General features: G+C 47.5%; 1 protein-coding gene and 1 long non-coding RNA gene across 13 annotated transcripts; one reads left to right on the forward strand and one right to left on the reverse strand.

Annotated features, from left to right (window-relative positions):
- Positions 1-9,716, reverse strand: LOC138836453 (uncharacterized). Its single transcript, XR_011374953.1, has 4 exons — positions 9,149-9,716; positions 7,293-7,434; positions 6,365-6,439; positions 1-365 (listed from the first exon to the last, which is right to left on the reverse strand). It is a non-coding gene; the product is annotated as an uncharacterized lncRNA (long non-coding RNA).
- On the forward strand, positions 6,966-24,954 carry Pgap2 (post-GPI attachment to proteins 2). Of its 12 annotated transcripts, none has more exons than XM_070035140.1 (8): positions 6,966-7,053; positions 11,007-11,181; positions 16,493-16,723; positions 21,951-22,203; positions 22,362-22,468; positions 23,459-23,567; positions 23,985-24,139; positions 24,223-24,954. In XM_070035140.1, exons 2-7 carry the CDS (start codon positions 11,017-11,019, stop codon positions 24,113-24,115), a joined length of 996 nt encoding a protein of 331 aa, XP_069891241.1. In that variant the 5' UTR covers positions 6,966-7,053; positions 11,007-11,016; the 3' UTR covers positions 24,116-24,139; positions 24,223-24,954. The 12 variants fall into 12 exon arrangements, with proteins under 12 accessions (XP_069891241.1, XP_069891243.1, XP_069891242.1 ...); XM_070035142.1 differs by having other exon boundaries at positions 24,051-24,139; XM_070035141.1 differs by having other exon boundaries at positions 22,362-22,456.
- The last annotated feature ends 31 nt before the right edge of the window (positions 24,955-24,985 follow it).

Consider the following 24,985-nt stretch of genomic DNA (forward strand, 5'->3'; position numbering starts at 1 on the left):
GCATGGCTCAGCAGTAGAACACTTGCCTTATAAGTGCAAGGTCCTCCAATAGTGTTGTAAGGTGAGAAAACAGAGAAGCCACATTTTGAGAGGTTGGATTTTGGAGTCTTTATTAAAAGGCCAGTGACTGCATGGTAGACTTCTGTCTCAAAGACCAGCAGCCAGCAAATATACTTAACACGGTTAGGAAACTGAGCCATGAAGGCCAGAGAGGAAAGAAAAGAACAAAAACAATACCAACAAACCAATTCAGCTCCAATGGAGAGCTGGATTGAGACACAATGGTGACTGGAGAAGAGACAGGAGACAGGTCACAAACATGTAGACACGTGGCATGGCATCCTCACTTCTGAGCTGGTCTGGGCCTAATTAGGGTCAGGTCAGGGGGCAGGGTCACAAAAAACTACCAGTACTAGGTACTGGACTGACAGGTTTAGTAACCTATCAGCCAAGTCCCCACCCCTGCCTCCATCACCTGAAGATTCCAGACCCTACCATCCACCATGTGGTCAAGATAGCACTGGCCAGACCCAATCACCCTATTTCAGTACCACCAAAAAATAAATAAAAGCCAAGGCACTGCCATTATAAATAGTCTAAGCTGTGGGTTTTAATAAGTAACACAGCTCAGAAATATGTCTTGAATGAAAGAGAAGATGAGCCAATTCAAAGTAGTAATAAGTATGTAGAAACTAGATTCTTCAAATAGTGCACATTGGTGAGAAGACTAGAAAAGGACTAGAGAACTGCTTTTCTTTTCTTTCTTTTTTTTTTTTTTTTTGTCAGTTATGGGGCTTGAACTCAGCCTGGATGCTGTCCCTCTCTTCAGCTCAAGGCTATTGCTTTACCACTTGAGCCACAGAACCACTTCCAGTTTTCTGGTGGTTTATTGGAGATAAAGTCTCATGGACTTTCCTGCCTGGGCTGGCTTTGAACTGTGATCCTCAGATCTCAGCCTCCTGAGTAGCTAGGATTATAGGTATGAGACACCAGCGCCTGGCAACAGGACTGTTTTATTTTTTTGGGGGGGGTCCGGTCGTGGGGCCTGAACTCTTGGCTTGGGTGCTGTCCCTCAGCTCTTCAGCTCAAGGCTAGCACTCTACCACTTGAGCCACAGTGCCACTTCCGGCTTTTTTTTTCCTGCTTATGTGGTGCTGAGCAATCGAACCCAGGGTGTTAAACATGCAAGGTGAGCGCTCTACCACTGAGCCAACTTCCCAGCCCTGTTGTTATTATTATTGTTGTTGTTGGGGTTTTTTTCTGTCTGTCATGGGGCTTGAATTCAGGGCCTGGGCACTGTCCCTGAGCTCCTTTGCTCTATCATTTTGAGGCACAGTGCCCCTTCCAGGTTGCTGGAGGCTAATTGGAAGTAAGAGCCTCTAGGACTTTTCCTGCCTGAGCTCACTGGCTTTGAACTGCAACCCTTTAAATCTCAGCCTCCAGAGTAGATAGGATTACAGGCATGAGTCATAAGCACCCAGCTTATTATATTTAAATAATTGTGCAAAAGGGTTTCAACTCAACATGTCAATTTATATATACAATGCATCCTGATCAATGTCACCCATTCTACCATTCTCCCAGGAGGATTGCTTTAGGGAAGAACTTCCTGTGACCACTGTGATTTCTGAGGATCCTTGTTTTTGTTTTTGTTGTTTTGTGCCAATCCTGGGTCTTGACCTTAGGGCTGGCATGTGGCCTATAAGTCATCATTCCCAGGGACTTCTGACTGGGAAATACATCTTTGTGGAACCAGGGCTTTCTAGCCCCCACACACCGTTAATCTTCTGCTTCCACTCTAAAGATAAGGAAATTGGATCAAATGTACAAAAGCTTTCTGAGCCAAACCTTGGTTCCAAACATTAGGAGCCCAGATATCTGAAGAATAATAGAATAATACTCTGCTCTGGCCAGCTTTGTCCTAGGAACACTTAAGCCTCTCACATATGTAACTTGAGAACTCATCCTGTGTAGCTGAAAAACATTAGTGCTCATTGTTAGGAAAATGCAGGAGAAAGGAAGGAAACAGGCCAGACTCCATCTTCAACAGGCTAGAACAGCCAGCAGCCCAGCCTTTCCATGGGCTTGGAGACCATGCCAAGAGAAGGTTTAGGAGTTGGGTTTTTATGGGGTCTAATCAAGGAGGCAGAGGTTAATGAAAAAGCCATTATGGAGCTGGGAATATGGCTTAGTGGTAGAGTGCTTGCCTAGCAGGCATGAAGCCCTGGGTTTGATTCCTAAGTACCATATAAACAGAAAAAGCCAGAAGTGGTGCTTGGCTCAAGTGGTAGAGTGCTAGCCTTGAGCAAAAGCAGCTTAGGGACAGTGCCCAGGCTCTGAGTTCAAGCCCCAGGACTGGCAAAAAAAAAATAAAATTTTAAAAATTAAACAAGCCAAAGGAGATGGGGGATTTTCCATTGGCCCCACAAAGGAATGTTTACAGCTAGACTTAGGTGTCAGGCAGTCTGCACATACCTGTGATTTTGCCTGGCATCTGTATGTGCCTGGGATAATAGGGGAGTGTCAATCCTTCATATTCCCATCTTTAGATTTGGACCATGTTAGGACCATGGAATTGTAGTTCTGAAGTGATGGATTTCTTATATGAACCGGAGTCAGAACAGAGCTAAAGCCAGGTGCCCATTGCTCACATCTGTAATCCTAACTACTCAGGAGGCTGAGATCTGAGGATTGCAGTTCAAAGCAGCCTGGCAGGAAAGTCTGAGACTCTTATCTCCAATGATGGCTCAAGAGACTCAACACAAGGCTTGAGTGAAAACATTAAGATAGCATGCAGGCCCTGAGTTGAAGTACACACACACACACACACACACACACACACACACACACACGAGTTGAAGTACACACACACACACACACACACACAGCCGTTGAAGTACACACACACACACACACACAGCCCTAAGTTCAAATCCTAGAATGGCTAACTTTCAGATCTTCCACAAAATACTTAACTATACCCTATATTCCTCATCTAAGAAATGAACACAATTCTTTATATTTTATAAGCTAATTATGAGGGCCAAATGAAATAATGGAATTTGCAAAAGCACTGAGGACATGTTTGGTCAATAGTTACAACTCAACAATTGCTGATCTCTTCTTTTTCCATAACTTGATTAGAAAATGTGACATTCACAAGTAGCTTATTACTTGATTTTTAGGAATCCTTTAGGAGGGAAAACCTTTTGAGGTTTTTTGTGTGCTGGTACTGGGGTTTTGAACTCAAGGCCTGAGCAATGTCCTTGAGATTTTTCACTCAAGGCTGGTACTCTACAATTTGAGACACAGCTCTACTTGTGGTTTTTTTGTTTGTTTGTTTTTTTGGTGGTTAATTGCAGATGTGTCTCAAAGACTTTCCTGCCTACATTGGCCATTGGCTTTGACACATGATCCTCAGATCTCAGTCACCTGAGTAGCTGGAATTATAGGCATGAGCCACTGATGCCAGGCTGACCTTTGAGTTTGAACCAGAACATTTAGCCCTTTGCATTTAATAAATTTGCTGGTATACACAGGATTTCATCTAACATTTTGTTGTTGTTGTTGGTTGTGGGGCTTGAACTCTGGGCTTGGCCACTGTTCCTCAGCTCTTCAGCTCAAGGTGAGTGTTCTACCGCTTGAGCCACAGTGCCACTTCATGTTTTCTAGTGGTTTATTGGAGATAAGAGTCTCACGGAGGGCTGGGAAGGTGGCTCAGTGGTAGAGTGCTTGCCTTGCATGCATGAGGCCCTGGGTTCGATTCCTCAGCACCACATAAACCAAAAGAAAAAAGCTGGAAGTGGCGCTGTGGCTCAAGTGGTAGAGCGCTAGCCTTGAGCTGAAGAGCTGAGGGGCAGCGCCCAGGCCCAGAGTTCAGGCCCCATGACCGGACCCCAAAAAAAAAAAAAAAAAAAAAAAAGGAGTCTCACAGAGTTTCCTGCCCGGGCTGGCTTTGAACCGAGATCCTCAGATCTCAGCCTCCTGAGTAGCAGGATTATAGGCATGAGCTACTGGCGCCCGGCTTCATCTAACATTTTATACTTGTTTGCTCAACCTATTCTCTCATTTTAGTTTTTGTAATAGTAGCTTCCATTTATTGAGGCCCATCTATTGGTAGGTTAAGATAAACTCCAATTCATTGTATTTTTGTGTGTGTGTTAGTCCTGGGCCTTGAACTCTGGGCCTGGGTGCTGTCCCTGAGCTTCTTTTTGCTCAAGGTGAGTGCTCTACCACAGCCCCACTTCTGGCTTTTTTGAGTATTTTATTGGAAATAAAAAGTCTCACAGAGTTTTCTGCTCAGGCTGGATTTGAACGACAATCCTAAGTCTCAGTCTCCTGAGTAGCTAGGATTACAGGCGTGAGCCACAGGCACTAGGTGTACAGTTTTAAAAGTGTATAATTCAAGCCAGGTACTGGTAGCTCATGCCTGAAATGCTAGCTAATAACAAGGCTAGAGGTTCTCAGTTTGGAGCGAGTCTTGAAGAAAAGGCTTCAAGACTCACTCTCCAAAATAATATGTAAAAAGCTGGTTGAGGGAATGGCTCAAATGGTAGAGCATCAACCAAGCAAACAAACTGAACAAGCACAAAACCCAGAGTTCTAACTCTGGTACTGACAAGAAAAAAAATTAGAATTCAGTAATTTTTAATATAGTCGCCAAGTTGTATAGCCATTTCCACTATCTAATTCCAGAACACTTTTTACTTTTTAACTCCTGAAAAGAATCCTAGATCTATTAACAATCACTGTCTAGCCCTTTGCCCTAACCCAACAGCCACCCACTAATCTCCTTTCTGTATTTATTTGCCTGTTGTGTAATTTCATATAAATAGAATCAATCATGGCTTGTGTGTCTGACTTCTTTCACTTAGCATAATGTTTTCAAGGCTCATTGATATGGATAGCATGTATCTATTACATTTCTTTTCATAGTTGACTAATATTCCATTTTATGAACATACCACTTTTTGTCTATTAGTAAACATTTGGGTTGTTTGAAGTTTTTTTTTTTTTTTTTGTCAGTCGTGGGGCTGTCCCTCATCTCTTCAGCTCAAGGCTAGCACTCTACCACTTGAGCCACAGCGCCACTTCCAGCTTTTTTCTTTTTGCTTATGTGGTGCTGAGGAATCGAACCCAGGGCCTCAGGCATGCAAGGCAAGCGCTCTACCACTGAGCCACCTTCCCAGCCCCCAGCTGGAAGTTATTTTAGTAACCTTTTACCTACTTGCCTATCATCAGGACAGCAAAACAAAACACCTCAAAAAAACTCTTACTAATCCTGCAACTCTAAAGAACAGTATATGGGAGCATTCAAACAAGAGATGTTTTTTAGAGTAAGACCCCTTCACTCCAGACTTAAATGCCACTAATGAAATGAAAGAATTCTGGCAAGTTAACACTTTTGGGCCTGTATTTCCTATTTTGCAAACTAGCAACATTGAGATGAGCAATCTGTAGTCATTAAGGATGAACAATATATAGTAATTAAGGAAATAACCTTGTGTAAAGTTTCGATCCTGATTCTGATATTTACTGTGTGAACAGGTAATGTACCTTCTATGGTTTCCATTGGTAGAGTGGAGATATTAATAGCATATCCCTCATAGGATTTTTATGAACTAACATGAAAAGCTCCTAGGATATAGGAGGTACTCCGAATATGTTCATTATTACTGTGGGGATTTAAATGGGAGAGGTCTGATGGTAACCATGTCTAGCTCCATAGTATGTCACCTGGTCTCTGGAGTCGCCAAGATTCCCGCAGGAGGGATCTTTCGTCCCTTCACAGTGCTTCCTTGTTGGGGGCAGGATGATCTTTGGAAAAGGGTCCCCCTTTATGGGTTGGTCAAGGTCAGGATGAGAACTCTGGGAGCTAGTTTCTGAGGATCAACCCTTTCTGATTATGTAGAGACCCCCCCCCCTCGCCCCAGGCTGAGGCCAGAGATAGGCTCTCCTTGCTACGTTTGATGGGAGAGGGCGCCCTCTCCTGATCAAAGGTGGGCACAGCACTGGCTCAGTTTGGGGGACGGTGAGGGGGGATGGGGGTGGAGGTGGAAAGAGGGTGGAGGGGCGTGTAGACCAGGATCCCACTAACCTGCAAGATGCTATCTTGAGAACCCTGGCTGCAATGCCGCAAACCCGCACGGAGGAGCCAAGTTTGTCGAGGCTGCGGCAAAAATGGCTCATGTTTTACGCCAGGGCGAAGCTGGAGAATTCGGTTAGAACGTGGTGTGGGGTGGAGGTCAGGAGACCCCCGGGACCAGGAGGTGAGAAATAAGGGTCGTGTCGCACTGATCTCTGTGTGTCCTTCAACAGGTGACGGGATGCGGGCGAGAGGTGGGCAGACCAGGAGGAGGCTTACCCAACAAGTCAGGATCCCGGGTCCCGCGCTCTTCCGGTGCCCGACGCAGCCAGAGTCAGCGGGGGCCGAGCCGAGCTGCAGAGGTTTGGGTTCAGCAGAAACCAAGTTAAGGGGGAAAGAAGTAAGGGGGTCGGGGGTCCCCCCGAAAAGGGGAGGAGCCCGCAGTGCAGACAGGCTCAGTTTCCTCCCGAAGTTCCGCCCCAGGCCCGCAGCCCCGCCCCGCCCTGGCTTTCCCCGCTCCAGCGCGACCCCGGCTGCTACCCGCCCCCCCCCACCCCTCCAGCTCAACGCGGGTCCCCCGGGGGTCCCCCAGATCCCGGACTGCGCAGGAAAGGCCCTCCTCACCGCCACCGCTTGGGTGAGTATGGGGGTAGCTGTTCCGCGCCGCCCCTTTGGGGAGCTCGGCCATGCGGTCCGGCCTCCACGGGCCAGGCCTCAAGCTCTGGGGGCTCAAGTGGGTACCCCAGGATCTGCTGGCGTTCCGCAGGCAGGACAGAGCCCCCGCCCTGCCCTCTCCTTGGTAGGCTGCCCCTGCGTGCTGGGACTAAGCTCTCCCTTCTTTACTCCGCAGGGCCTGCCCGGAGGGTCAGCGTTCCTCCAGGTGCGGTGGATGGAGGCATGGGGGAGCCTTGGAACCCCACCGCTTAGATTCGAGCTCCAGCTCTGCACTGATTAGCCGGTCACTTTCAGTAAGTGTTTTTTTTTTTTAAGCAGGGTAAGCCTCAGTTTCCTCTTCTGTAAAATGGAAACACAGAGTATATGGCACCTACTTCCCAGAATTCTAAGATTTAAAAAGACAGTGTGTATCAATGGATGAAGTGTATCGCGATGTGGATCTGTTCAGTCTGCCTGGGCCAGTGAGACATCTTTAAGGACATGCGAGGAAGCTGGAATAGGACTAAGAAAACAGTTTTGAGCTAAATTATACCTGTCAGGGGGGTTAAAGCTGTCTGGGGGCCGGACTTCATGTAGTGATCCCTCTGTCCTCAGATGTGGAGTAGAGTCAAGTTGGAAGAGCCTGATCAGTAAGATGAACTTCAGTAATGTGAACAGGATCCCCTGTTGTGCAACTGTGGAAACAACCCAGAGCGGTTGAGTCACTTGCTCAAGGTTACTCAGCTGAAAGAAAGACCTGGCTTCTATCCTCCAGTAGTACAAACTGTCTTTTGTTTGTTTGTTTATTAAGGCTAAGCTTTTTTTTTTTCCTCAAGGCTAGTGCTCTATCACTTGAACCACAGCTCCACTTCCAACTTTTTGGTGGTTTACTACAGATAAGAGTCTCGTGGGAGCTGGGATATAGCTTAGTGGCAAAGCATTTGCCTAGCAAGTGCAATGTCCTGGGTTCCATCTGTAGTACCAAAAAAGAAAAGACAGAAAAAAAGGGGTGGTGGTGGCTAGGAATATGGCTTAGTGGTAGAATACTTGCCTAGCATGCATGAAGTCCTGGGTTTGATTCCTCAGTATCATATACACAGAAAAAGCCGGAAGTGATGCTGTGACTCAAATGGTAGAGTGCTAGCCTTGAGCAAAAGAAGTTCAGGGACAGTGTCCAGGCCCTGAGTTCAAGCCTCAGGACTGGCAAAACAATCAAACACAAAAAAAATCCAGCAAAACCTGTTTTTTTTTTAATCCAAATAAGAGTCTCACAGACTTTCCTGTCCAGGCTGGCTTCAAATTGTGTGCCTCAGGGGCTGGGAAGGTGGCTCAGTGGTAGAGCGCTTGCCTTGTATGCATGAGGCCCTGGGTTCGATTCCTCAGCACCACATAAGCAAAAAGAAAAAAGCTGGAGGTGGCACTTTGGCTCAAGTGGTAGAGTGCTAGCCTTGAGCTGAAGAGCTGAGGGGCAGTGCCCAGGCCCAGAGTTCAGGCCCCACGACCGGACCCCCCCCCCAAAAAAAAAATTGTGTGCCTCAGATCTCAGCTTCCTAAGTAGCTAAGTGTTACAAACATGAGCCATGGGCACTTGGCTCTGTGTGTGTGTGTGTGTGTGTGTGTGTGTGTGTGTGTGTGTGTGTGTGTGTGTGTGTGTGTGTGTGTGTGTGTGTGTGTGTGTGTGTGTGTGTGTGTGTGTGTGTGTGTGTGTGTGTGTGTGTGTGTGTGTGTGTGTGTGTGTGTGTGTGTGTGTGTGTGTGTGACAGACTGTCCTGGGGTTTGAATTCAGGACCTAGGTGCTATTGCTGAACTTCTTTTGCTCAAGGCAGCATTTTACCATTTGAACCCCAGCTCCACATTCAGCTTTGTTGGTGGTTTATTGGAGATGAGAGTCTCACAGGTTTTTCTGCTTGGGCTGCCTTCAAACAGTGATCCTCAGATCTCAGTCTCCTGAGTAGCTAGGATTGCAGGCATGAATCACTGGTGTCCAGCTTTTTTTTTCTTCTTCTTCCTCTCCCCCCTCCTCCTCCTCCCCCCTCCTCTACTCCCCCCCCCGCCGCCTCCTCCTCCTCCTCCTCCTCCTCCTTCTTCTTCTTCTTCTTCTCCTTCTTCTTCTCCTTCTTCTTCTTCTTCTTCTTCTTCTTCTTCTTCTTCTTCTTCTTCTTCTTCTTCTTCTTCTTCTTCTTCTTCTCCTCCTCCTCCTCCTCCTCCTCCTCCTCCTCCTCCTCCTTCTTCTCCTTCTCCTCCTCCTCCTCCTTCTTCTTCTTCTTTTCTTCTTCTTGGTCTGATTGTGTAGCCTAGGTTGACCTTGAATTTGAATGCCTCCTGACAGCCTCCCAAGTGCTGGGACTACAGATATATACCACTATGCCTGGTCTTGGTTATTTCTTTCTCTCCTCATTAACCACCTACCTGGGGTCAGGGTCTGTTCATTCCCTGAAGATCTGGTCTTCCATTAGAGTATCCCAGTGGTTTCTGAGAAGTCAGGAGATGCTGGCTTCGGGGAAATGGGAGAAGGGACTAGGTCTACTCTAGCTGGGCAAGGAAGGTCCTCCCATTTAGGTCCTTGAGAGGCTTGGAGTTTATTTAGGGATGAGCCCAAGGAAGTACTGTATCTGGGAGGGTCACTAGTGCCATTTCCAACTTCCCTGTCCCAGTACCCCCTCTCAAAGGGAGAGAGAAACTTGAGGAACGGGGGAAGCTGACTTGTCTGGTCTGGCGGAGAAGCAGGTGGTAAGGGTAGATGAAATTGCAGAGGTGTGTTCACCTGGTTTGTTCCGGAATGCCAAGAAGCCAGCCTATCTGAGGTCAGAGTTCTTCCTGAGGGCTGGGCCAGGAAGATTATGACTCAATTTGGCAAGGACTTTGAGACCAGAAGGGCAGGTTCTTTATGTTTCCGGAGCCAGCTGTGTCTTGGCACCGAAAAGCCTAAACTCCCAGACACCTAAACTCCAGGTTTTCTGGAGGAAAGTTCTGCATCTTGGTTTCTCCATCTTTACGGTGGGAATAAGGCCAACAGGCACTTCAACTTATTTAAAAAGTTTTTTATTCATTTTTGTTGGTGCTGGTACTGACAGTTATACTCTTGGCTTTCTTGCTCAGTGCGGGCATTCTATCACTTGAATCATGCCATTCCGGCATTTTTCTGGTTAATTGGAGATAGAATATCATGGATTTTTCTGTCTGGTATGGCTTCTAACTATGACCCTCTAAGTTCTCAGTTTCCTGAGGAGCTAGGATTACAAGTGTGAACCACCAGCCCTTGTAGGATTTGGGTTTTTTTGTTTGTTTTTTTAAATTTCTTGTCCTTCCCTCTCTCCAGTCTTAATCTGTCCTTTCTGCCCAGTGCTCAGGCCCAGAGAGAACTCTGACCCTCACATCTTCCTACCGATGGTTCTTCTATTTGTTGTGTGACCCTGACTAGGTTTCTGCCTGTTTTCCCTTCTGTACTCTGGGGGGGGGGGGGGCGGGGGGGGGGGAGGGGAGAATGTGCAAGACTAGGATTGCTGGGGTTAAGGTTCTCCACCTTAGATACCCTTGTCTAAGGGAGAAATCACAGTGCTCAAGAGCTCTTACCTAGTCTCAGGAGGGGGGTGAACCAGGCCTCTGGGTACTGGGAAACTTCCAGAAGCTGACCAAGCAGCTCTATCCGGCAAACAGCAAGCCCAGGCTAGTGTCAGGCCTGATTCTGCAAAGCCTTTCACCCTCAGAGCACGTGAGGCAGCAGTCAGAAAACCAAAGGTTCAAGGTTCTGTCGGCTTCCATGGAGCCCCTGCTACAATGGACTGCTGGGCTCCCACACAGCACACAGAGCCTGGGAAGGGGCTGAAGGTTCAGGAGTACCCCCAAGCCCGGTGGGTGAAGCAAGGAGGCCTGGAGGCCCAGAGACTCGGGGGAGGAGATGGACCATTTTGTCCTCTGGTTGAGTTTAGGTTTAGTTCTTGAAACAGTGAGAAACTAGATAAAACCAGCTTCTGCATTCTTAGGTCTGTCAAGAGAGGTTAGAGGGGAGAGATCTCCCAATCTATTTGTTTCATCCTGTTAACAGACTGGGATTATTGTCTTCTCCCTGAAATTCAAGTTGAACATTGTATTGGGATTCTGAATCTTTCTCACCCAGGGCAAGAGCTGTTCAAGTTTAGAAGACATTTTCATTAGATTCCCTGCCCTATAGCACAGCTACATTTAGGACTGAGCACAAAGGTTGACTTTATCACTGATTCCCAGCCACAATGCCTGAGACCCTGACAGCACACCACTCCATCTCCAGGTCTAACAAGATGTACCAGGTCCCACTGCCGCTGGACCGGGAAGGGACTCTGTTCCGGCTCCGCTTCACCATGGTGGCCCTGGTCACAGTCTGCTGTCCACTTGTCGCCTTCCTCTTCTGCATCCTCTGGTCCCTGCTCTTCCACTTCAAGGAGACAACGTCTACACACTGTGGGGTAGGGCCTACGGGACACTGTTGCTTCAGGTTCAGGCCTATCTGATCTTTTGGGGAGGGGGGGATTCTGATTCACTTTTAACAGGATTAGCCAGCTCTGCAGAGGAATCTGTCAAACATACTGGGCTAGTGGCAGGGAGGAGGGTAGGGTGCTTGCAAATTGTAATCTCAAGTGTGGTTTTCCTCCATGTTCCATGAAGGTGTTCTAGGGGTTGAGGTCACTTCAATGACCTCAAAACCCAGACTCGATAATTATTTCATAGAGGGCAAATTGAGGAGCCCCCGGATTTTCGAAGGGTAGAGAGAATGGGACTGGACTAGAGGGCATTTGGGTCACACATATGGGCCTGTGGGTTTGCACCTGTTTTTATAGGAATGTGATTATGTAGGGGTGGGTGTGTGTGTGTGTGTGTGTGTGTGTGTGTGTGTGTGTGTGTGTGTGTGTGTGTGTGTGTGTGTGTGTGTGTGTGTGTGTGTGTGTGTGTGTGTGTGTGTGTGTGTGTGTGTGTAATTGTAAGGGATATGACTATATAATGGCTTTAAGTGAGACATATATAGAGGAGAAAACCATATCTATGCCTGGTTTTTGTACTTGTGTTTGTAGGTAGGGCCCATACTCTTCAAAGTTCTATAGATTACTGTCTATCTCTGGCAGAGATACAGGTGCCTGGGCCACGAAGAAAGATACACAAATTCAGCCTGGCACCGGTGGCTCACGCCTGTAACCCTAGCTACTCAGGAGGCTGAGATCTGAGGATCACAGTTCAAAGCCAGCCCGGGCAGGAAAGTCTGTGAAACTCTTACCTCCAATAAACCACCAGAAAACCAGAAGTGGCGCTGGAGCTCAAGTGGTAGAGCGCTAGCCTTGAGCTGAAGGGCTGAGGGATAGTACCCAAGCCCAGAGTTCAAGCCCCACGACTGACACACACACACACACACACACACACACACACACACACACACACACACACACACACACACACACAAAGATACACAAATCCATTCTCCATATCAGAGTAATATCAGAGTAAATGTGGTGAGACCTGTGTTGACCTCTGTTGTACAATTCATTCACACCAACTCTGTATAACCTGAACTTCAATTTCCCATTGTCTATGGTGAGGCCAGTAATTCCTGTTCTGTTCCTTTCCAGAGCTAGTATAGTGGTCCACGTAGAGGAAGGACAGGAAGGTGGTTTGGGAGTATGAAAGATAAAGAGCAGGAGGAGGAGAAGAAAGAGACTGTCAGACTGGAAGGCAGGGCAGGAGATGAAGTTAGCCTAGGGGCTGTAGGTGGAAAATAGGTAAGGCTTGGATATAACCCTTGAGCTGACCTCAGCGAGTGCTCAGAAGGCTCACAGCAAGCTTCCTTTATAGGAAGGTCCCCATTTAGTAGTACTAGACATATTGACCCTGGGAATATTTTAGCCTCACTCCCTAGAATTCTTCTGTTGAGTTCACTTGAGGCTTTTCATATATGCTCTCAATTTCCCATCTAGAATATCCCAGAATGGCCAGTGTGAGTCCTGAGGCTAGAAGCAACCTAGGCTAACACATCTATAAGTTCTTTGTGTTTATTTATTTATTTATTTATTTATTTTGGGTCCGGTCGTGGGGCCTGAACTCTGGGCCTGGGTGCTTCCTTCAGCTCTTCAGCTCAAGGCTAGCGCTCTACCACTTGAGCCACAGCGCCACTTCTGGCTTTTTTTCTTTTTGCTTATGTGGTGCTAAGGAATCGAACCCAGGGCCTCATGCATGCAAGGCAAGCGCTCTACCACTGAGCTACCTTCCCAGCCCCCTTTGTGTTTATTTTTGAGATGCAGTCTCTCTATGAAGCCCAAGTTGGCCTGGAACACAACATGTAACCCAGATTGACCTTGAACTTGTGATCCTCCTGCCTCTGCCTTCTAAATGCTAGGATTACAGGCTTGGTCTTCCATGCTCAGCCAACACATCTATAATTGATGAGTTTGCCTCTGCTTGCACATCTGTAGTGATGCTTTAAGTCCTATTCTAAAGAGGTATAGTAACTAGCAATTATCAATCAGTTTTTTAAGATGAATACAGCTTTTTGTTTTTTGTTTTTTGTTTTTGTCCTGATTCTGGGGCTTGACCTCAGAGCTTGGATGCTGTCCTTGAGTTTGTTTTTTGCTCAAAGCTAGTGCTCTACCACTTTGAGCCACAGTGCTATTTCCAGCATTTTAGAATTTTTTTTTTTCTTTTGGTTGGTCGTGGGACTTGAGCTCTGGGCTTGGGCACTGTTCCTCAATGGTAGACTAGAGCTCTACCACTTGAGCCACAGCGCCATTTCCGGCATTTTCTGTTTATGTGGTGCTGAGGAATTGAACCCAGGGGTTCATGCATGCAAAGCAAGCATTCTACCACTGAGTCACCTTCCCAGCCCAACTTTTTAGTAGTTAATTGGAGATAAGAGTCTCACGCACTTTTCCTGCCCAGGCTGGCTTTGAACATAGATCCTTAGATCTCAGCCTCCTGAGTTGCCACCAGCTAGACTTTTTTTTTTTTTTTTTGGTCATTCATGGGGCCTGAACTTTGGGCCTGGGTGCTGTCCCTCAGCTCTTCTGCTCAAGGTGAGCATTCTATCACTTGAGCCACAGTGCCACTTCTGGTTTTCTGATGGCTAATTGGAGATAAGAGTCTCACGCACTTTTCCTGCCCAGGCTGGCTTTGAACTGTGATCCTCAGATCTCAGCCTCCTGAGTAGCTAGGATTATAAGCGTGACACCCAGCTCCAGCTAGACTTTTTAATTTTTTTTTTTAAATGAATCTCTGTTGTGGTTGGTTCTGGCTCTGTTTTGATAGTCATGGAGCTACTTTCTCCTTCTGACTTTAGCTCAGCCCTACCAAAAAAATAGGCAGCAATAGTGGAGATTTCTGAGCCTTGTCTTAGCGTAGCTCTAGGCTATTCATGCAACTGAGTCTTTAATCTCATCCTCACCCTCATCATGAATATGTTCTTTTTTTTTTTTTGTCAGTTGTGGGCTTGAACTCTGGGCCTGGGCACTGTCCCTCAGGTCTTCAACTCAAGGCGAGCGCTCTACCACTTGAGCTACAGCACCACTTCCGGTTTCCTAGTGGTTTATTGCAGATAGGAGTCTCACGGTCTTTCTTGCCCGGGCTGGCTTTGAACCCCGATCCTTAGATCTCAGCCTCCTGAGTAGCTCGGATTATTACAGGCGTGAGCCACCAGTGCCTGGCATGAATATGTTCTTAGACTTGAACTTGGCCCATTTGGTAACTATTTTCTCTTTTTTTTTTTTTTTTTTGCCGGTCGTGGGGCTTGAACTCTGGGCCTGGGCGTTGTCCCTTAGCTCTTCAGCTCAAGGCGAGCGCTCTACCACTTGAGCTACAGCGCCACTTCCGGTTTTCTGGTGGTTTTATTGGAGATAGGAGTCTCACGGTCTCTCCTGCCCGGGCTGGCTTTTAACCGCGATCCTCAGATCTCAGCCTCCTGAGTAGCTAGGATTACAGGCGTGAGCCACCAGCGCCCGGTGGTAACTATTTTCTCTAAGCTGGTCCTTCTGGGCATCAGACTCCAGGTGGCCTGGGCAGGACAGAAAAAAAAAAAAGAAACAGTATTGTTTGTTCTATTGATGCACTGAGTTGCCATTAGCTGTTTCTGCACAGCTACAGGCTACGCATTAATATCTCATACTCATGCTTGACTAGATAGCATTTGGATCCTCATTCTATTATCACAGGATTAGGCCACTCTCTGATGTAGCTGAACAAATATACTTAGTCTTGCTTTAATCAGAATGGGCCCTATCAGCCAGGGGACAGTGGCTCATATCTGTAATCCTAGCTTCTCAGGAGGATTGCAGTTAAAGGCTGGCCCAGGCAGAAGAGTCCAGGAGATTCTATCTCCCAAATAAACAGCAAAAAGCTAGGCTGGAGATATGGCTCACGTGGTAGAGCACAGCTGAACAAGCACGAAGCCCTGAGTTCAAACCCCCAGAACTGGCAAAAGAAAAGAAAAAAAGAAAAAGAAAGGAGCTGGATTATTCCATTCTGTTTTTCTTTCCCTTTCTAGAAACCTGTCTGTGTCCCTGGACACAGCCCTCAGAAAGGTTCCCACCCCCACCCCTGGCAAAGAAGCTACCATGGGTTGACCTCAACCACTATCACTTCTTACAGTTTCAGAGTGTTCTGGGATTTATGAGGTGGCCTTGTTGATTCTGGGAAGGCTGTGTGCCTGGGCAGGCGTGGAGAACTGGGCTTTGTGGGCGGGAGGGCAGGCCTGGAGAAGCTGGGGGTGGGACCCTCTCATCTTGGAGCAGTCTCAGTCTGGCTGGAGTCCTCAACCCAAGCCCCGGATTCTTCAGAACCCAGTGTGAGTGTTGCTTGGTGAGCCCCCTCCCTCCACCTATCCCAGAAGAGGAGCTGGATTAGACTGGGGTAGACTGGGGTCTCCTTAATGGAGGGAGGTGAGTTACAGGGGGAAGTTCCATTGTAGGCTTTTTAATACAAAGCCATCTCTGATCTTCCCCAGCTTACCTAATACTGGGAGCCCAGCTTCCTTAGTTTGCATCCAACCTGGACAAAAGCTTCCTGGATCTGGTCAAGAATAGCAGGCTGAGGCTAAGTAGAGAAGGTTCCCATGACCCTCAGATTCCTCCATACTCTAGGTAATGTAGTCTCCTGAGAGGAGAATGCACTGAGGGACTAGGCCTCGACAGGGACCCTTATATTTCAGGATCAAGGTGCTGCTGGCTTGAGGCTTGGCTCATTCAGCCCCGGGGGGTGGGATAACTAGTAGCTTGTGACCCCACTAACATAGGTTCTAGCGTACTCTTGTTGTTCCTAGTTGAACATGGTTGAGGAGGAGGAATGTAGTCAGACAGGGTCAGTAGGAAGAGAGCTGCAGCCAGTTTGAACCAAGGGTCCTTTGTCTAGGTTACTTGGTTTGAAGGAAACCTTGACTTAAGCTGTCATGTAGCAAGAGGCTACACAAAGCAAGAGGCATTAGTACCCCTCCCGTCCAATCCTGGCCCAGTTCTGGGCCTCAGTCACTCTCCTGTGGAGTAGAAATACCCATTCCAGGTGAGCCCTGAGTTCCTTTGTCCAGATCCCTGGGAGCCTCCTTCTTTGTCCAGCCTCTTCAGAAGGAGGACCTGAGAGAAGGCTAGTTTGCCAGGGGATTCCTAAGAGCTGTCCCTGTCTGTCTCTATTGCTACTTTCCCACTTTCCTCTGTTCCTCCTCCTCTGCACAGTCTTCCTTTCTTCTCCTTCTACTCTGCTTTTCCCTCCTACTCTGAGGAGCCAGCTCTGGAAAAGCCTCCACTTTTCCAGGCCCAACCATCTCATCAGACCCCAAGTTGTGTCCCTCGCCCTGCCTGGGTCACTCCCTACAGGATGTTCTCTGCGGCCTCCCTACCCTTGGACTCCGATGGGACCGTGTTCCGGCTCCGCTTCACAACTTTTGTCTTGTGGGTCATCACTTTCCCCATGTTCGGCTTCTTCTTCTGCATCATCTGGTCCCTGCTGTTCCACTTTGAGTACACGGTGGCCACTGACTGTGGGGTGAGTGCCAGGCTCCGCAGCACCTGGGTCAAGACCAGGTCAGGTGACAGCAGGAGAAAAGAGTGTGTCAGAGAAAGAAACAGCACAAGAAGATTGGGAGGACAAGTCAGAGTTAAAGAATTTGGGGGCAGAAGCTCAGAGCATAGAGTCACAATCCTTTAAGAATTAGAAAAATGGGCTGGGAAGGTGGCTCAGTGGTAAAGTACTTGCCTCGCATGCATGAGGCCCTGGGTTCGATTCCTCAGTACCAGAAAAAGCAGAAAAAGTGGTGCTGTGGCGCTAGCCTTGAACTGAAAAGCTGAGGGACAGCGCCCAGGCCCAGAGTTCAGGTCCCATGACCGACCCCCCCCAAAAAAAAAAAAGGATTAGAAAAGGATTATAGAAGGTGTAAAGGAGTAGGAGGAAGTGGGGAGAGAAGAGAAGAGGTTGGGACCCAGCAGTAGAGATTGTTAGAGGGAAGAGGAGGCTGAAGAAAAACCAGATTGGATAGGAAACCAAAACTGAGGAGATTCAATAAGGCCAGGAGAGGAATGGCTTTAGAACAGATCAGTAGACTTTCCTTGGAATATCCATAGCTCTTCTTTGGGGACCATAGGTTGTTCCCCCCCCACCCGCCCCCTACTGGCAGCCTTAGCCCTCCTACCACCACTTATGTCTATTCAGAGTTCTGCTAGCTGGAAACCCAGAACTTCTCATATCTATCTGTCCATTAGGTCTTTCCTGACAGCCTAGGGGTAAAGGTTCTATGTCAGAAGCATGGAGTTGATTGTGGACTTGCCCTTAGCATTCTCATTCCTGCAAGAGACTGTCCTTAGACAGTCACAACATAGTGAATTGGGATTCTTTTTGTGTATGCAGTCATGGAGCCTGATCTCAGGGCCTGTGCTCTGTCCCTGAGATTTTTTACTCAAGGCTGGTGCTATACTACTTGAGTCATAGCTCTGCTTTCAGCTTTTTGATGGTTAATTGGAGGTAAGGGTCCTAAGGACTTTTCTACCTGTTTAGCTTTGAACCACAACCCTCAGATCTCAGCCTCCTCTGTAGCTAGAATTGCAGGCATGAGCCACGAGTGCCCAGCATGAATTGAGATTTTTATTGTACTAAAAGAGAATGAATGCAAGGACTGTAGAGTTCAGAAGAGATACTTAACCCAGCTTGGATATTGGTGAAGACTTCCTGGAGGAGAGGCTTTTGTTGCTAGAAGATGAGGGTAGAGGTGAAGAAGGATCAGTGTGAATGCCAGGCTGACATTTTGGATTTTATCCTGAGGGCAGTAGAGAGCTTTGGAAAGATTCTAAGCAGGAAAGGAGATGTAATAAGATCATAGAAGAGGGGCTAGGAAGATGGCTCAGTGGTAGAGTGCTTTCCTTACATGCATGAGGCCCAGGGTTCGATTCCTCAGCACCACATAAACAGAAAAAGCAGGAAGTGGTGCTGTGGCTCAAGTGGTAGAGTGCTCACCTTGAGCTGAATAGCTAAGGGACAGCACCCAGGCCCAGAGTTCAAGCCCCACAACCGACAAAAAAAAAAAAAAAAAAAAAAAAAAGAAGGAAAGGATAGAGTCCATTGAAAAGTAGCAAGTAGAATTGACAGGAGTTTTGGTCCATTTGGCAAGGAGTAGAGAGAACAGAAGTCATCTATAACTTGAGACTACTTTCATCAGTGGCCAAAGGAATGATTCTAGTGATAAAATCTTATCAGATATAAGATTGTTTGTTGTTGTTGTCATTTTTTATTTTCCTTTTATAAACTTCTCTTGCCCTGCCAGAAAGGGGTTTGTCTACACATCTTGTAGTACTGGGCTAATGGGGAGGTTTGGAGTAAACTGTGTATGAATCTAGTCTCTAATAGCTCTTAATGTTTCTTGTTGCTGGCACAGTTGGTGAGTATGAAACTTACATGCTAGGGATGGGAGTAGAAGTAGGGGTTTAGTTATCAGATTGTGTGTGTATGTGTGTGTGTGTGTGTGTGTGTGTCTGTCTGTCTGTCTGTCTGTCTGTGTGCACATAATGGGCAGACATGGTAAGCCCTGTTCTTAAAATTCTGCCCCCACTATTAATCAGAGAGAAGTTTATGAAGATTGACTGCTAGTCACAGAATCCTAACTCTGTTCCTTCTGAGGTCCCCCAACTCTATATCATCTCTGCTCAATACTTGTTCCCAGAACCAGTCAGGATTCAGTGCCCTTGAATGTTTTGTGCTGTCCTAAGATGTCTGGCTCTGCCTTTCTTTTCTTTTCTTCGCGCGCGCGCGCGCGTGTGTGTGTGTGTGTGTGTGTGTGTGTGTGTGTTTTGAACTCTGGGCCTGGGTGCTGCCCCTCAGCTCTTCAGCTCAAGGCTAGCGCTCTACCACTTGAACCACAGCATCACGTCTGGTTTTCTAGTGGTTAATTGGAGATAAGAGTCTCACAGTCTTTCCTTGCCCAGGCTGGCTTTGAAATGTGATCTTAGATCTCAGCCTCCTGAGTAGCTAGGATTACAGGCATGAGCCACAAGTGCCATGAGTGCTACTCACAAGCAGCTGAGTAGAGGAAGCAGTCTTCAGAGCAAATATTCCAGGAAGTAGAGGTAGCACTCTCACTTTCATTTCACTCTGGGGAGCAGAGGTTGAAAAATTAAGTATGGAGACTTACAGATTCTACTATGTCTGGTCTCCTCCCTCTCCCCTGTAAGTACCTTTGTTGTGCTCAGTGGCCAAGTGGCTCAGTGCCTTTGTAGGGAAGTCTGCCTCTAATGCCAATACTTACTGTACCCACTGTATGCCCAACACTGATGGTATTTCACATACAATGTATTTAAAATTGACTCACTCTGCAAGACAGGATGTGTTATACCAGTGCTGCCAATGAGTTGGAGCTCAGAGAGATGAAGTGCCTTGTTTGAAATCACCAGGCTCTAGACAGACACTGATGACTCACACCTGTTATCCTAGCTACTCAGGAGGCAGAAATTTAAGGCTCAGGTTCAAGACCAGCCTGGAAAATAAAGAGTCTCTGGCAGAGTCTCTTATCTCTGATTAACCACCAAAAAGCCAAAAGTAGAAAAAAGCCAGTGGTAGACATTGTAGAGTCCTGGCCTTGAATCAAAATAGCTAAGGGATAGCATCCAGGTTGAGTTCAACCCTTAGGACCAGTGCATGCATGCACGTACGCACACACACACACACACACACACACACACACACACACACACACACACACACACACACACACACACACACACACACACACACACACACACACACACACACACACACACACACACACACACACACACACACACACACAGAGCTACTAAAGGCAGAGCCCCCATACTACTGTTTGGGAATGAGCCTGGTTACATGATCTTGAGGGCAGTGCTTTCTCTTGGAGAACTCTGTACTTAGCTTCTTCTAACAGTGCTAGCTCCTTTTTTGTGAGCTGTGAAGTCCCTGGCCAACCCTCCATCATGCCCCATCCTGGCTCAATATGAGTTACCTCCCATATTGCTTACTTTTTTTTTTTTTTGGTCCAGTCATGGGGCCTGAACTCTGGGCCTGGGCGCTGTCCCTCAGCTCTTCAGCTCAAGGCTAGAGCTCTACCACGTGAGCCACAGTGTCACTTCCGGCTTTTTTCTTTTTGCTTATGTGGTGCCGAGGAATCGAACCCAGGGCCTCAGGCATTCAAGGCAAGCGCTCTACCACTGAGCCACCTTCCCAGCCCCCATATTGCTTACTTTCTTAGCTTCCAGATACCCATTCAATATTTCCATTGAGAGAAAGGAAGGGATCTAACACTGAACATCAGTCCCTCCTTGCTGGGTTGCTGGGCTCCAGCACTGCCCCGGTCTAAAAATAATCTATGGAAAGTGTGAGTACTGGATTGGCAGCTTCCTGTTGAGGTATTTAAAAAGTGCCGATTATCAGGTTCAAGACTTGCATTTTCACACAGTCCCTTAGTGAGTTATGTGTATTTTAAAATTTGCAAAGCACGGGTTTTCCCAGCCCCATCTGAACTACCCCATTTGTCCACCTCTTAGCTAAGCAATACCAGTCCTGTTTGTCCTCTTTCATATTTTACTCTTGCTGATAGTGGGACTTGAACTCAGAGCCTGGACATTATCCCTTAGATTTTTCACTCAAAGCTGGTGCTTTGCCACTTGAGCCGTAGCTCTACTTCTGTATTTTTGGTGGTTAATTGGAGATAAGAGTCTCACCGGTTGTTCTACTTTGAACCTTGATCTTCAGATCTCAGTTTCCTGAGTAGCTAGGATTATAGGTGTGAGCTACTAGCCCTAGCAATTCCTCTCTTGAAAAGTGACGCTACAGCTGGGCATTGGTGGCTTATGCCTGGGGCATTGGTGGCTTATGCCTGTAATCCTAGCTACTCAGGAGGCTGAGATCTGAGGATCACGGTTCAAATTCAGCCTAGGCAGGAAACTCTGTGAGACTCTTATCTCCAACAAACTACTCAGTAAACAAGAAGTGGAGCTGTGGCTCCAGTGGTAGAGCATTTGCCTTGAGCTGAAGAGCTGAGGGACAGCGCCCAAGCCCAGAGATCAAGCCCCATGACCAACAGAAAAAAAAAAAAAAAGTGAGGCTACAGCACCTTAAGGAATGAGTTTCAAAGATGAATAGAGATGATGCATAAGACCAGGGACTTCTCAAACTATATGGAAAGTTAGGATCACTCAAGTCCTTAAACCTGACCAGGATAGGGGTAGTCTTTGGCCTAACTCCCAGGATCTCACAGTACCACCTTGGTATACTTGCTCAGGGGAATGAATGAAGCGGGGAGCTGTAAGAATACCAGTTCAGGTGGGTAGCAGTACTATTCTAAAGGTCAGGTGTTCTAGGACTCATCTTTGTGACTCATCCTTGTCCTCAGGATTGAATCTAGTGTGTTGGGATTCCAGGGACTCCCACAGGATCTTCTCTTAGGCCAGCTATGAGCTACCAGCCTGCCCAAACACACAGGTCTCAGTTTGGGGTTAGATAAGACAAGGCCTACTCTGCCCCTGCACAAATCCCAGTCTGTTTTGGAATGAGAATCAAGCACAGTGGCTACAGGCAGGATTTGGGAGAGCTCTAGATGTGGCCTGAAGGACTCCTGGGAAGGGAAGGGGTTGAGACAGCCTTCCTGAAGGTCATTGACTTTGAAGACAGATGGGGAGGAGAAGGGTCTCCTGGTGCGAGGGGACAGGAGGGGCTGGTGGAGGCTATACCTAGACCCCCTCATAACTCTCTCTAGGTGCCCAATTACCTGCCGTCAGTGAGCTCGGCCATCGGCGGGGAGGTGCCCCAGCGCTACGTGTGGCGCTTCTGCATCGGCCTACACTCAGCACCCCGCTTCTTGGCGGCCTTTGCCTACTGGAACCACTACCTCAGCTGTGCCTCACCATGTCCTGGCTACCGCCAGCTCTGTCGCCTCAACTTTATCCTCAATGTCATCGAGAACCTCGCACTGCTAGTGCTCACCTATGTCTCCTCCTCTGAGGACTTCAGTGGGTGCCCAGATGAGAAAAGGGGAGGGAGGGAGAAGGGATTGGGAGAGGGGGAACCAGGAACACATCCTGTTCCTTCCCACACATGGTCCTTAGTGCGTAGGGGTGAGGGCGCTGCCCGCTATGAGCACTCTCCACCCTCCTTTTCTCCCCTCCAGCCATCCACGAAAATGCTTTCATTGTGTTCATCGCAGCATCCCTCAGTCACATGCTCCTCACCTGCATTCTCTGGCGGCTCACCAAGAAGCACACAGTAAGTCAGGAGGTACGGCCTGCCCCACCTGGGCACCAGGTGGCCCAGTTCAAATCAAGGACATCTATCCTCTGGATACCGGTAATGACGAGATGGGCACTGGATTCCATTGGGTACCTTGGCAGAGGAGGACTGGGTGGGGGACAAGTAGAAGGGATTGACTTGTCAAAGTCCAGGACTGTGTTTGGGCAGTATGGAAGAAGAGATGAGAGGCTCCAAATGGGGGTAGAAAGAGGGATAACAGCCAGGCCCCTGTGGGTTAGGAACACTGTGTTGTAGAAGTAATACCCCACCCACTTATATTCCTCTTTCCACAGTACTTGGAGGTGTTGGTTGGTGGGTCATTCTGTGTGCTTTTTTTTTTTTTTTTTGTGCCAGTTCTAGGGCTTAAACTCAGGGCCTGAGTGCTATCGCTTAGTTTTTTTTTTACTCAAGACTAGCTGTCTGGGCTGGGATGTAGCTCAGTGGCAAAGCACCTGCCTAGCAAGTACAATGTCCTGGGTTTGATCCCCAGTACCAAAAAAGACCAAAAAAAAAGACAAAAAAAATAAAGTTAAAACCCAAACAACAACAAAAAAAAGACTAGCTGTCTAATCATTCGAGCCACAGCTTGCTTCACTTCCAAATATTTGGTGGCTAATTGGAGGTAAGAGTCTCTCACTGACTTCTCTGCCCAGGCCGGCTTTGAACCATTATCCTCAGATCTCAGCCTGCTGAACAGCTAGAATTATAGATGTGAGCCACTAGTGCCTGTCATAATTTAAGTACTTTTTATACTCTATCTCCCTGAAATGGGAGGGGAGAGATGCCACTGCTCCTCATGATTTCCCGAATGCAGGGATGTGAAGATGCTTATCACTCCCGCTGCCTGTGGCCCCTGTTCCGTGACTGCTGTGGGAACTAAGGGAGGAAGGCCTGGTCCCTTAGAAGCTGGGGGTGAGAGGGAAGGCTACCCATATATACCCAACAAGCTACAGTGTGATCAGATAGCTCCTCTTCCAGGATCGCAAGTCCTACAGCTGGAAACAACGGCTCTTCATCATCAACTTCGTCTCCTTCTTCTCGGCATTGGCTGTCTACTTTCGGCACAACATGTATTGTGAGGCTGGAGGTGAGACAAGACTAGCATCCATAATCATAAATCACTATGGAGTACTTGTGATGTATTCATTCATTCATTCAACATATTTATCCGTGCTTTTTCTCAGGCTTGAACTTAGAGCCTTGGCACTGTCCCACTTGAGCCACAGCTCTACTTTGTCTTTTTTTTTTTTTTGGTGGTTGATTTAAGAGTTTCATGGACTTTCTTGCCTGGGCTGGCTTTGAACAGCAATCCTCAGATTTCAGCCTCCTGAGTTGCTAGGATTACAGGCATGAGCCCTAGGCACCAGCACTTGTGATGTTTTTGGATAGCGGCGGGCAATGGCTGCTGCCAGTGTGTTCAACCCCAGTGTGGGCTAGTCTTAAGAGGATCCTGAAAGAGGGTAACAGAAGGTTCACCATTCTGTTCCTTGTGTCCTTACAACAGTGTACACCATCTTTGCTGTCCTGGAGTACACTGTTGTCCTAACCAACATGGCATTCCACATGACAGCCTGGTGGGACTTCGGGAACAAAGAGCTGCTCGTAACCTCTCAACCTGAGGAGAAAAGATTCTAAATCCTTCTATGCTGCTAGGAAAAGGTATACCACTGTTTAGAAACAAAACTGGGCGAGGGAGAAGGGTATAAGACAAGGCTGACCCCGGTAATGATGGCTTCTCTCAGCCTTCACCTAGGCACAGAGGCTTTCAAGCAACATCACCCTTAACTGAGAAGCCCCAAGAAGCTAAACTGGCACAAAAGCTCCACCATTTGGTGCTAAACAACAACAACAACAAAGTCCTGAGGCTCATGACCACCATCTAGTTTATGGCCTTTTTATAGAAACCTTTGACTGAGGTATGAGACTGCTGAGCAGTGGCTGCTACCTGAAAACCAGTCATTTCTCTCCAGGTCATTTACTTAACTGTGTCTAATGAGGTACTGTGTGCATCCAGGCCTGTGGCCATAGTGCTCTGCTGAGTGTCCCTACATGTTCCAGCTCTGACTTCACCACTTTGATCTGGTGTGGCTCTAGGGTGCATACCTTTCCCTGTCAGCCTCTCATTATGTCTATCCCTGTGTATGATGGGGGAAGGTAGGCTGTTAAATGGCCAAAGGCTTTGCTCGTGTGGCTCTAATCTCATCTGATGGAGGTGTTCTGTACCTGGAGGATGACCCATCCCAGAGAAGAACCCAAGCACTGCATGTATTTCCCTTTCCTTCTGAAGTCACTGGCTTATGGACTCTTCCTCCTCTCCAAAGGGAGATGGGTCAGAGGCATAGTTCCTAATGGGTTCCCTGGTGTTTCTCCATTTTCCCTACAGCCTCAGACCAACTCTGAGCTCTTTTGGTTGTACATTTTATTGCAAATTACAATAAATTTTTTTTTCTTTTGTCAACAATCTAGGCCAAGCATGCAAGTCTTGGGGCCCACTTCCATAATGGG

Source organism: Dipodomys merriami, unplaced genomic scaffold (genome assembly GCF_024711535.1).
Source record: "Dipodomys merriami isolate MVZ:Mamm:240054 unplaced genomic scaffold, mDipMer1.0.p SCAF_25, whole genome shotgun sequence".
Taxonomy (NCBI): Eukaryota; Metazoa; Chordata; class Mammalia; order Rodentia; family Heteromyidae; genus Dipodomys; species Dipodomys merriami.